Source organism: Caenorhabditis briggsae, assembly GCF_000004555.2.
Source record: "Caenorhabditis briggsae complete genome, chrV, whole genome shotgun sequence".
Classification (NCBI taxonomy): Eukaryota; Metazoa; Nematoda; class Chromadorea; order Rhabditida; family Rhabditidae; genus Caenorhabditis; species Caenorhabditis briggsae.
Window position 1 is genome coordinate 1,058,659 of NC_013488.2, and position 12,201 is coordinate 1,070,859.

At 37.2% G+C, this 12,201-nt stretch overlaps 2 protein-coding genes and 1 non-coding gene across 3 annotated transcripts; 2 read left to right on the forward strand and 1 right to left on the reverse strand.

Annotated features, from left to right (window-relative positions):
• Positions 1–6,207: 6,207 nt before the first annotated feature.
• Positions 6,208–6,294, reverse strand: CBG26909 (the record flags this gene model as incomplete). The annotated part of the gene is made up of 1 exon (XM_045236581.1): positions 6,208–6,294. One exon carries the CDS (start codon positions 6,292–6,294, stop codon positions 6,208–6,210), a length of 87 nt encoding a protein of 28 aa, XP_045098020.1.
• A 1,631-nt stretch (positions 6,295–7,925) lies between these two features.
• CBG01451 lies at positions 7,926–11,900 on the forward strand (the record flags this gene model as incomplete). Its single annotated transcript, XM_045236582.1, has 8 exons — positions 7,926–8,044; positions 8,304–8,497; positions 8,890–9,071; positions 9,533–9,835; positions 10,429–10,654; positions 11,278–11,397; positions 11,443–11,501; positions 11,550–11,900. The coding sequence occupies 8 exons, from the start codon at positions 7,926–7,928 to the stop codon at positions 11,898–11,900; spliced, it is 1,554 nt and encodes a 517-aa protein (XP_045091862.1).
• A 94-nt stretch (positions 11,901–11,994) lies between these two features.
• CBG28196 lies at positions 11,995–12,069 on the forward strand. The gene has a single exon. It is a non-coding gene (tRNA).
• Positions 12,070–12,201: the final 132 nt, after the last annotated feature.

Below are 12,201 nucleotides of genomic sequence, written 5' to 3' on the forward strand. Positions count from 1 at the left end.
CTTTTTCAGTTAATTTTTGGCATTTTCAGTAGTCTGAAACTTGACAGGTAAAATAGGGGTGTCCTTCAAAAACCGACAAATGGCTGAAAAACAAGGAAATTTCGAAAAATTCCGGAAGTTTAAAGTTTTTAATCTTGGTCTGTTTCCCAGCCTCCAAAGATCCAGACTCCGAAAAATATCAAAAATAAATTGAAAAATACGTTTTTGTATATCTCGTTGACCGGTTCTTAATGTCCCGACCACTAAAACATCACTGACGAGTTCATTCCCTAATGACATACCTCTCCTCTTATTTTTCTGTGACAGAGCATAATTGCCCAGGGATAGACGAGGCAGTACAAGTTGATCAGCTGAAAATGCAACAATATATTTTCAAAATCTTATCTCAAAGATCCTTTACAATGTTCATGACATAATAGAACCCGGAGTCACCCCATGATCCTTCGAAGAGACCGAAGACTTGGAGGTAGACGAACGTGATGATGAATACACGTGCAATGACACTAGCAGCCGCGCATCGGCAGTATGAGTAGGATTGGGAGATCTGGAATTATGGAATGATAATGGGAAGTTTCAGGAATTGCGGTGTACCTCAAATTTAAAGTTCAGTGTAGCATCTTTACTATTCTTGTACTTCCGTTTAGCGGCATGAAGCAGGATGAACACAATCTAAAAATCAGGAGCTTTGAAAAGTTGGAAGCCTGATCAGCTTACAATTCCGTTTAAGACTTCCATCGCTGTCAGACTTCCGAACCCAATTGCAAACAAGTGTTTCACAAATGAAATTCTTATGAAATAAATGTATGCAAACGAAGCACTGATACCAAGAACTCCAGCTATCGCAATGTAGACAGTGAAGGCGTCGGACTTGCGGAAGTTGGGATAGTATGTACTAATGACTCGCTCTGAAAGGTTTATATGATTTTCTGTAGAACACACATACACTTACCAATAGTTCCCAACAACTCGCAGACCACAAAGAAGTACTCCCCGAAAGAATGGATGTATAGTAACCATTTCCTAGGTTCCATTGCGCTTATCTCGCAGTCCTCGATAAACTTTCCATTTATCAGCGTAATCACAAAGGCCCCAGTAGACGTCAGCAACATGTTAAGCATCATTGCAGAGATTAAAGCAAACGCTACCCTGGAATATCATCCTTTACAAAGTGCAAGGCACTTTATATGAAGTCTATGCAGTGCAATAATTAAGTTTAAGGGGACTGCGCAGTTTGCGCCACCGTAGCTCATCTGGTCTCACAAGTTCAACTTCACAAGGGGCATTTAGACTTACCGTATATACCGTCCAAAGTTTCCTGGAACCACGGCGAGTTTGACAAATATCACATGAGATAGACATCCAAGAATAACTATGAGGAACTGAAGAAAGACCACTGGAGCCCACCATGGAGATTGTGCTGGAGGTTTGCATACGAAGGTTTCGTTGTAGGATCCCATTCAGGAAGCGGAAAGGCTAGAAAAAAGAATGTCTTGGAGACAAGAAAGAGGAGATCTTGAAGAAAAAAAAGGAAGAACAATGAATCTCAACTTGCTAACGAAGGAACAACTAAACTCCGCCCCCACTTGCTGCTAATCTTCTGAACTCATCGATTCTTTTTTTTTCAAAAAATTCAAAAATAGACAGACGTCGTTTGATTAGCATTCTCTAGGGATTCTCATGAAATCAAGGCTCCAACTCTTGGAGCCGGAAGAGCAGACCTCACGCTTCCCTCGATTTTTCTACCTAAAAGCATTGCCACCTATAATTATAGCGACATAATTATAGCAGCAAAAAAAAATGAACTTATAGTTAGCTAGAAAAAAATTGGGGGAAATTGGGCGGAATTGCTAGAAAAATAGATCAAAGACTTCCGGGGGTGTCTACTTTTGACGTGGCTGGTAGTGAATGTAATAAATTAAATTTTAGACATATGTCTCATGCATGCGAAACATATACTAGAAAAAAATTCTACTCAAAAACGCACGAAGTCAAATAAATGTGAAAAAAAACTTTTGTTTTGTTTCCAAGTTTTTACGAAACCTTCGTTCCAAAAAGAATTGAATAACAAGAAAGGGATGATGAGGTGTTCGAGATAATGATAAGGCTTGCCATATGCGGAAAAATTCAAAAAATTTGAAAACAAAAGGTGTAAGGGGTTTCGAGCTGGCTCCGCGTCACTTCGAAACTGCGACACTTCGAGACCAGTCATTTCGAAACCGTCGTAATACAGGCCAATGGACGAATTTCAGACTAAAAATATTTTTTTTGTAGTCTGAAATTGATCCATTAGACTGTATTACCACGGTTTCGAAATTACCGGTTTCGAAGTGTCACAGTTTCGAACTGTCGCAGTTTCGAAGTGAAGCGGATCCAAACATGACCATCTACCAGCCTCCCACGCAATTATAATATTTTCCGGATAACCAAAAAAAAAGCAAAGCTGATTTTTTTCTTAATTTTCTCATAACATAAACCAGAACACAACGATTCTCTTTTCTTCTCGGAAGTCAGGCAACCGTGAAGAATAACAGAAGTCAGAATCATGTAACACGTTCCGAAAAAATGTAATAGATCATAACACGACCCCAGAAAAAATTCTTATAAAAATAAGCATGTCCTTTTTCAAAAAAAACATTGAAATTTGATTGGTGTGGTTCTTGAACCTAATCTAATAAAATGCTCTAGAGATCTGAACCATTCAACAAAAAGTGTTGGAATAGACAATGAGCAATCAAGAGAAGTTTTGTAGAGGCTTTCAAAACCAAATTTTGAAGAATCCAAAGGAATAAGAGATCAAGAGATCAGCATTTTTTAAAATTTTTGAGCTCGTTAGCAGATTAGATGATTTTTTGATAAGTTCAAAAAGTGCAAATAATTTATCACTATTGCTGATAAATTCTTCTTGGAAGTATGAATTTTTTGATAGAGGATTATTATTGGAAAGGCTTTAAATTTTTTAAATTGAGTTTTATCAACAACATAAGCTATAGGAGCTGTTGGGAAACTTTTTAGAATCAAAAAGAGCGAAAATACAATAAAACTTGTAATAGAAGGCCTTTCAAGTTTGAACTCAGTCATCTCAAATCCCATGAGAGATATCAAAAATGTGTCAACTTATAAGATGTTTCTGATATTGTGATAAACACTTTTTCAGTTCACAATTTGTTTATATCTTTGACAGGAACCGAGAAAAATTGGTTCAAAGTCAAAAGCCATTCTATGTAGAGAAAGTTCTGATCCAAAACTTCATCGCCTTAGGTTCAGAATGATACTTTGAACTCCTTGAAACAAAAAAACACGGTTTCCAAATATCAAAATTTTCAGAAAAGCATCAAACTGGAACGCCAGAGCTCGGCACTTCCTGCCTCTCAATGCAGCTGTTTATATTTTTTCATTCGAGGAGATTTTTGTTTTTCAATAAAATCAGGTCACGGTCTAAAAACCACCTAGCCCGTTCCATTATTTGGTTTTTCAATCATATATTCTTACAATTGTTAGGAAGAACGACAAAATAGAACATAGACAAATTGGTGGGCGATAATTGGTTCGAAAAATTGGTTCAAATCTTTGATTGAAGAAGGTCAGACAGTATACGGAGTTTTTTTGGAGCGAGATATTGTCGAATTAAAAAAGTGACACCTGAGAATTTGAAAACTTTTGCTTTTTTTGATCAACGAAAAAGCGCGGCAAAAACTTAATATTTCAGACTTTCGGCTCGTTCGAGCTGTTTTCGCGTTTAAGTTTAGTTTTTTTGAAGAAAAATAAATTCTAGAGATTCTAGGGATCATTTTTACCAATAAATCAATTTTTTGGTCAAAAAATCCAACTAAATTCTCACAAATAAAATTGTTATCTACAGTATCCGTTTTCGGGGCGATGCCTCGTAAATCGACACGAAAGCGCCCGCGAAATTTTTCAGGTGTCAGTTTGTTTAATTCGACAACAATGTATTCTGACGGAAAATCGTGCGATTGCGACCCAATGCGCGCTACTTGACGAGCATTTGTTGTTTTAGAATACACTAGATTTCTTCACTGTTTGGCAATTATTCCCGGCATTCTATGATGTCGCCGCATGAAATCAGGAAAAAAACGAAAACGCACAGATGAGAGTCGAACCCGCTATGCGCGACTATTCCCTGATTTTAAAGGTTTATATAAACAGGGAGATTTGAAAAATTTCTGACGGTGGAAAGTTTTGAATTAAAAAATTCTTTCATTTTTTTTTGGAAAAATTACTACTTGGAACTAGAGGTTGAAGATTAAAAATAGAGAAAGTCGCCTAGTTTTGGTTTTACGGTTTTTGATAAAAACAGTCCGTTTTGAGAAAGATTCTCAAACCTAGTAAATTTGAAAAAAATCAGAAGTTTCAGATTGATCAAGTTGGGGACATGATTTTACGTTCATGTTTCTTTGGTGCTCATAAAATTTTATGAGAGTCGTAAACTGTAATCCGTATGTTTTCAAAATTATGTTTGTTGCAAATTGATGGTATTATCGTGTATGAATAGGCCTGGGTCGGGACCAAACAAAAATAGCTGGTGAAGCCACTCAGGCGTCGCCACTTGTGACCGGAGCTTGGTCAGATTCAGGCAAAGACACTGTGGGAAGCCGACCAAGATCCGACAAACTACCAGCCAACTTCCGACCTCTTAACAGCACGGGCCGGAAAACTCCGGCCAAAATTCGACCATTGTCCGTCCCACTGCTGCCAGAGGTCAGCTTCTGACCAAAATCTGACCAAGATCCATCCAAAAGCCGAACCCCCCTCAACTTCCGTCCAGAAGTTGCAAGCCGACAGCCGAGCAAGTAGCAATTCCTCAGACAGGAAGATCCTAAACGATGGGGAGAAATCGAAGAACTGGAAGAAGTACATATTTTTTAATTTTTCACCATGGAAGACAATATTTTACCTTTTCTTGATAACACTTATCCAGGTCTGTTCTACATTCTTCAAAGTTTTCAAATCTAACACTGGAATGCCGAGCTCCAGATCTTTCAAAATGGTCAAAATCATGAAAAAAATATTTTTGTGGATCTTAAAAGTGGCAGATGAACATGGCTGAGAGTAAAAGGGAACATCTCGGGCGTCGCTGGCATCTTCTGGTTTGTCAGATTCCGGATAAGGCCGCTACTGAAACCGACCAAATTCTAAAACTTTTTGAGAAGGTTCCGACCTGGTAGTATTCCAACTTTGAACTCCCTTCCAAATTCTGACCATGGCCCTCTATACAGCCGTTTTTGGGCAACTTCCGACCAGAACCCGACCAATATCCGTTCAAACTCAGAACCCTTTTTGACATCCGATTAGAAATGACGAACCGGCAGCCGCGAATAAATGTTCACATATTATCATTTTTTGTCAATTGTGAAAATAGAGTGGCTGTGTCAAAACTTATGACTTTGTATTGATCAAATTTCTTGAAAATTCTTCTTTACCCGATTTCTGAATGACAAAATCGTAAAACAGATGGAAAACTAGGATTCCCCAGAAAATTCTGTTATGCAAATTTTTCAATCTAGGTCTGTTTGACAACTTCCAAAATTTTCAAATTGATGGGACACTTGACAGCCGATCTCCAGGTTCCTGAAAATCAACTTAATGTGTTTCCTGCCTATTCCTGTTCTAAACGAATGTGTATTCCATTTCAATGTTCAACAAGTCCACAAACCGTCCAACAAGTTCAAAAAAAAAGAACATAGATCCTTCAAACCTACAATTTCACCACGCGTTGTTTTTTTCATTTCCTCTATCTCTGCCATGCCGTAGACAATAACATCAAGAAATTGGTGGAGATGATAATGACTGTATATGTCGTTTTGGGCTCCTATTGTTGTTTTCGTGATTGCTCAGTTTCCATTTTTGTGTTGTCTTAAAACTTTATTTTCAAACTTTTTCTTTATGTTTCATGCTCGATAATCGCGAGACATTTTTTGACAATAACATGACATATTTTTTCAGACAACCAATTAGATAGAAAAAAATGGGGATACAGACTTCAGTAACAATGTTCTAGCACATTCTTTTTTTCAGTTTTCATGTATCGATTTTCAGATTATTTTTCACACAAATATCGTTAACATTCTAATAGAAGGGCACCGAAACCGCCAACTTTGAGCCTATATATCTCGGTTCCTGTAAGAGATATGAAAAAGTAGTCAACTGATAAAAATTTTATCATATTATCAAAAGTATTTTGTCTGGGCATTACTTTTTGATACCTCTTACAGGAACCGTGATATGGTCTTGTATTAGAGTGGTTCCGGTAAAGTCGTGTTTGCATGAAAAAGTCATTTTTCCATTTTTCACCCAAGATTTGCTAAATTTGTCATGTAATGAAATTTTTTTTGTTAGTCTGTTCCAGTCATTGAGCATTTCTGTTCAATTTTTTATACTAGTCATATTACAAGTTCAAACTATGAACATGTTATTTTCTCATATGCTTCTTGGAAGCTCCTTTCCCGATTTTTTGATCAGCATCAAGGGCTTCATTATTATAACTTTCAAAAAACATTTTCCAAGAATACCACCAGAATTGTCATTTTTCATGTCTTCATAATGACCCGTTTTGTATTTCTAGAGTTCTTGGAATCAAAACAACTGGAATTCTTTCAATAGATTTTCACCAACTTATTTAAAAATCTTTCACTACTTATAGATATTACTGGCCTCTGATCTCACTTCCAAAGAAGTACTCTTGTGACTAGAACCGTCCAGATATTTGGAAACCTCGATAAACTAAAACTACTGAAAACCTGTAAAAGAAGAGCTCCCACACTTTCAAGTTTGAACCAATTTATCTTAGCTCCTACGCAAGATATCAAAAAAGTATGAACTGATAAAATGTGTATGACATTATAAACAATTTATCAGTTGAAAACGTTTTTATACCTTTGACAGGAGCTGAAATAAATTGGCTCAAAGTTAAGGCGCCCTTCTATTACAGGTTTCACAGCCTTGTGGACTGTTTCTGGCCAGCTTGTTGAAATTTGTCATCGTTTTTTTTTTAACAAGTTAGCAAAGTAGAGCAGAGTTCCATATTCATAAATGTTTACCTAAAATTTCTTTCAAAATTAGATTTGGAAAGACCAAAAAATTCTGGCGAGCGCAACATTTTTCGGTCACACATGGATTACCTTTTCTGCTTATTTTTAGGCGTTTTTCAAGTTTCAAAGAAACCCAAAAGTCTTGAAAATGTATTGAGGTGAAAATGTAGATTAAAGTACATCTTTGCAATTTACAGCCTTATGCTCGCTAAAACGAAATGTTCACCTACTATAAAGCCTGTAATAGAAGAGCTTAAGCTTTGAAGCAGTTTAACCCAGTTCCTGTCAAAATTATCAAAAAGTTGTTAACTAATAAACGTTTATCACACAATATCAGAAACTTTTTATCAGTTGACAAATTTGTTATATATTTTGTAGGAATTGCGATCATTGAACTTAAACTTGGCACTATGGGGGGGGGGGCGGCTCTTATTACAGGTTTTACGGTAACCGATTTCGCTAATTTTTGATTGGGAGTCCGCGAGTCTGAAAATTCTAGTTTCCAAGAAATCCTATCTGAATCTGAAATTATTCAATTATTATTTCAATGATCCGAAAATCCCACGACGCATACATTCACGCATTTTCTCACAGAAACTTCTCACAGACATCTAAAATCTAGAAATAAACCAATTTTCTTTTCGGTGCATTTTCAGTTCAACATTTCTCATGCAACTCCTCTGCTTTAAATTTTTTAAATTATTATTTTTTGTTCATTTACCCATGACTGTCTTACACCTCATCTGATTCGTAATATTTTCGCTCCACCAGCTTCGTAGCCACTCTATAATCTTTTCATTTTTTCTTTCTCTTCTTGCCTTATTTTTTGCTTCGACCAGGTTTTTCAAGATCTTCTTCTTCTCATTTATCACGTTTCAGATGATCATTCTTATCATGTTCGCGTACATCGAGATTGTCATAGTTCTACTGGCACTACTATCGAATACCCTATTCACTTTCATGATACATCAGGCTTCTAGTCTTCATTTTAATTGCAGGTATGAGGCGATGAGCAGTTGAATACAGTAAAACCTGTAACAGAAGGGCCCCCGCACTGCCAAGTTTGTCAATTATCTCGACTCCTACAAGAGATATTTAAATTGTGTCAACTTTTAAAAATGTTTGTGATACTGTGATAAAGAATTTATCCGTTAACCACTTCTTCATAGCTTTAGCAGGAATCGAAATGAATTGGCTTAAAGTTCATAGTTAGGCGAACCATATATTACAGGTTTTACTGTATCAAAAATTTTTCAGAAATCTCTTGTTCTCATTCGCATTCTCTATGTACCTCTTGACGGTATCTCATGGGTTAACAGTTTTTGAGTTTTTGTATGAAGGCAAAACATACGAATATGTATATTTTGTGTCTCCAAGAGGGATAGCTTGGAGAATAGTACACGAGATTGGTTATGCATTTCAATCGTTCTCGTTGTTGTTATTTTCAATCGGTAGGTCAAATTTTCAATTTGATTTTTGAGCAATCTAGTAGAATGCCACCCCCCCCCCCTGTCAACTTTAAGCCCGCATATCTCGGGTCCTGTAAAATATAACCTACCGTAATCCGAAAAAGTTGCTCCTGGGGCTCTCAAACTTAAATTTTCGTTTTCACCATGTTGCGCTTGTCAAAATGAGCCCAACATTCGCTTTTTTGGTTAATTTTGAAAATTTGGTTTTAAAGGCGCATGGACCGGGAAATTTTGAAAAACTTTTACATTTTAAAGTAGGGCATGATTATACTCATTCGAACCGGCTTTCTGAGCTGGGTCTGAAAATGTAGAAATTTTGGGTCTCGAATAGAAATTGGAAGGGTTACGGTAGAAATTTTAAAATTTTCTTTCAGAGCGTCTTGTGGCGTGCATTTGTCCAGCAAGTTATAGTAAACTTGAGATTAAAATACTCTTCTTGATTCTAACCCTGATATCACTAGGGATATCAACAGCTTTCTCATTATTCATTCATATGGGCGGCGAGATGTTTTTGACGACGGTTTCAATGGATGTCGTGGATGTTTTGGGATGCTTGGTGAGTTATCTTTACTCTAATTTTTATTGTTTTCGATTGCTAGAAAAATAACAGAGATTTATCAATTCTAGAAGCTTGTAAGTATATAATTCACTTCGTTCTTTTTAGGGTTCCATTTCGGTCGGGGTAAAATCGGCGACCGCCAGCTTTTGCATTTGCGCGTCAACTTGCCTGAGTGTTTGCGTACCCCGCGCACTCATTGGATAATGTGCCGTAAAATTAAATGCTTTGTACGTAAACGCTAACTGGCATGTAGACGCGCAAATGCACGAATTCGGGCGGCGCGAATTACTATTAGTTACAAAGAACATGCCAGCTCCTATACTTCCGCCTACAAACTTTAAATTATGTTTGATCTTTATTCTGTCTGAGAACCAGGAACTTGATAGGCTGATGAAGTTCTCAAAAGTTTATATTCTTTTGATTCTGACTTCAAAACTTTCCCATGCCTCATTTCCTAGATCCTCCTCGTTGCCTGGAAGCGGTCCCTTCTCCGCTACCGTAACACCGTCGGCATTTTCAACCTTGAACAAAGATTTCAACTATCTGAAGTCTACACATGGACCCGTCATTTAATCCCCGCCGTTTTGTTAGCAAGCATGTCGAAAATCATCGTTATAGTACTCATTTGGATTCTGATTACTGGGAACTATACCGGAAACGATGCAGCGTTATGGGTCATTTTATACAACAATGTTCTGAATGTCTACACACTGGTCTTGCCATTTGTGATACTTTTCAAGCATCAGAAGATTCGAGAAAGAGTAAGGCTTTTGGAATCATTTTGATACCGTAATCGTTGAACCAATTTATCTCGGTTCCTGTTAGAGATATGAATAAGCTGTCAACTGATAAATTGTTTACCATGTTATCACCAATCTTTAAAAATTGACACACTTTTGATAGCTTGCGTAGAAATTGAGATATTGAGCTCAAACTTGCCCTCCTATTTTAGATTTACGGTATATGTGATGACCTTTTTACAGCTAACGCACACCCAGAACCAAGGAGAAACAAGAAGGACCATCGACGGAAAAGTGATTCCAAGTAAACATGACTATTTTGAGCATCTGAAACAGAATTGGAAATGACGCGGGCTTACGACATCTCTGTCCTATGATTTTCATACGGTTGAATGGATATTTTGGATAAGAGACAAATATACAAAGTATCATTGTACATTTCAATATTTCATTTGTTATTTTCATTTTGACCACAAAATGGAGCTGTTCTATCTAGTCGGTTTTTTAGAAGCTCTTATTATCATTTTCGCACTTTGCTCAAGCCTGTACTTTCTGTATTTAATTGCCAATGCCACCTTTTTACAAGCCACTAGCCGGTATAATACAATTTTAAGTTTATAAATAAAGATTTTGAAAGTTCCAGCCCTTTCCTGTTGCTTTTTACGGTTTCTCTGTTTTTTCTAGCCCTGACGCATGGGTTTCAAACTTTTGAATTTTTGATTGGAATCCGTCCAGAGGATTCGACCAGCTACAAGGATTCCATAAGGATGTTCGTTTGGAGTTTAATTCATGAGTTTGCATTTGCATTGCATACACTCTCACTTTTTGCTTTTTCAGTGGGTAAGTCACCTTAAAACCTGTAATAGAAGAGCGCTCGTTTGCATGAGGGAGGGCTCGTCCACGCGGCATATCTTCTCAGGATCTAATTTTGGTAAAAAAATTGTCTGCTACAAAAGTGAAGCTCTAGTTTTATTGAAGCTACCAAAAGAGTGAAAAAAGTTGAAAACTAATTGAAAAAAGTTGAAACCCATTTGTGGATATTCAAAATGAAGCCGTTTCCAATGGAATTATACTGTAAACACTCTAACGAGGCCACCCAAACCGTCAATTTTGAGCTAATTTATCTCGGTTTCTGTAAAAGATATCAAAAAATGGTTGACTGACAAAACATTTATGATATTATGATAAACACATTTTATCAGTTGATAACTATTTCGTATCTCTCACAGGAGCCGAGATAAATTGGCTCAAAGTTGACAGTTCGGGTGGCATTCTATTAGAGTGTTCACGGTAATTTATCTTGGCTTCCACACGAGATATCAAAAATGTGTCAATTAGTAACATTTTTGTGATATTATCATAAACAATTCATCAGTTGAAAACTTTTGCATATCTTGGACAGGAACCGAGATAAATTGGATCAAAGTTAAAATGTTATAGGTTAACAGTATTTCGACTTTCAGAACGCTACATCACCGCGAAAATCCCGATTGCCCAAAACTTGCGGAACCGAACCTTTTCTATTATAATCGCAATCATCATTTCTATCCTTTCAATGATCTATGCTCAAGCTATTCATCTCGGTAAGCAGCTCTTCCAATCTCGAATATGACGTCATAATGTTTCAGTAAACTTTCACATCACGCTGATCACCTGTTTGACCATTGTTGATATGTTTGCGTTGGTGGTGAGCATCACCATTTTGTGCTTTGCGTCTAATTACCAGAACTTTCAGATTCTTGTACTTTCCTCAAAGATTTCATTCAAACAATATAGGAACACAGCCGGGAAAGCGACTCTGGAGCAGAGATTTCAGATCTCTGACGTCTACATCTGGACCCAAGCGCTGATTCCTGCTGCTTGTTTGGCGTTCCTTCTGAAGTTCATCTACGTCATTGTGATTTGGGTGCTTCAAATTGTGGAGGATAATATGGCATATCAAATTAGTGTCAGTCACTTTTTTCAAAGTGTAATGGATCTTTTCACTTGTGGAATACCATTTTTGGTCAGCGCCAATCATAGGAGACTGAATAAATCGGTGGGTCTTTTTCGCAACATTTTGCGGACAATGGTTTCTGTTGACTAACCCCCAAAGTGCCCTCTCTCCGTCTCTCGCTCTAAAATGTAATACACTCTTGTCTAAAACTCAAACATCTCAGTTTCTCGTGTCCTCGGTAGTATACTACTATATATAGTGGTGAGTATCCGCGTCTGTCACATGCGAGACCCGGGTTCAATTCCCGGCCGAGGAGAAATCTTTTTTTTTCTTTCATCAGTTCAAATAAATAAATAATTGCTCTATTTTTCAGAAGTCAAAAAAGCGCACCCGTGTGAACCCCCTCCAGATGCATATCAAAACTCTTGATGGAAAATCCATGAACTTCCGA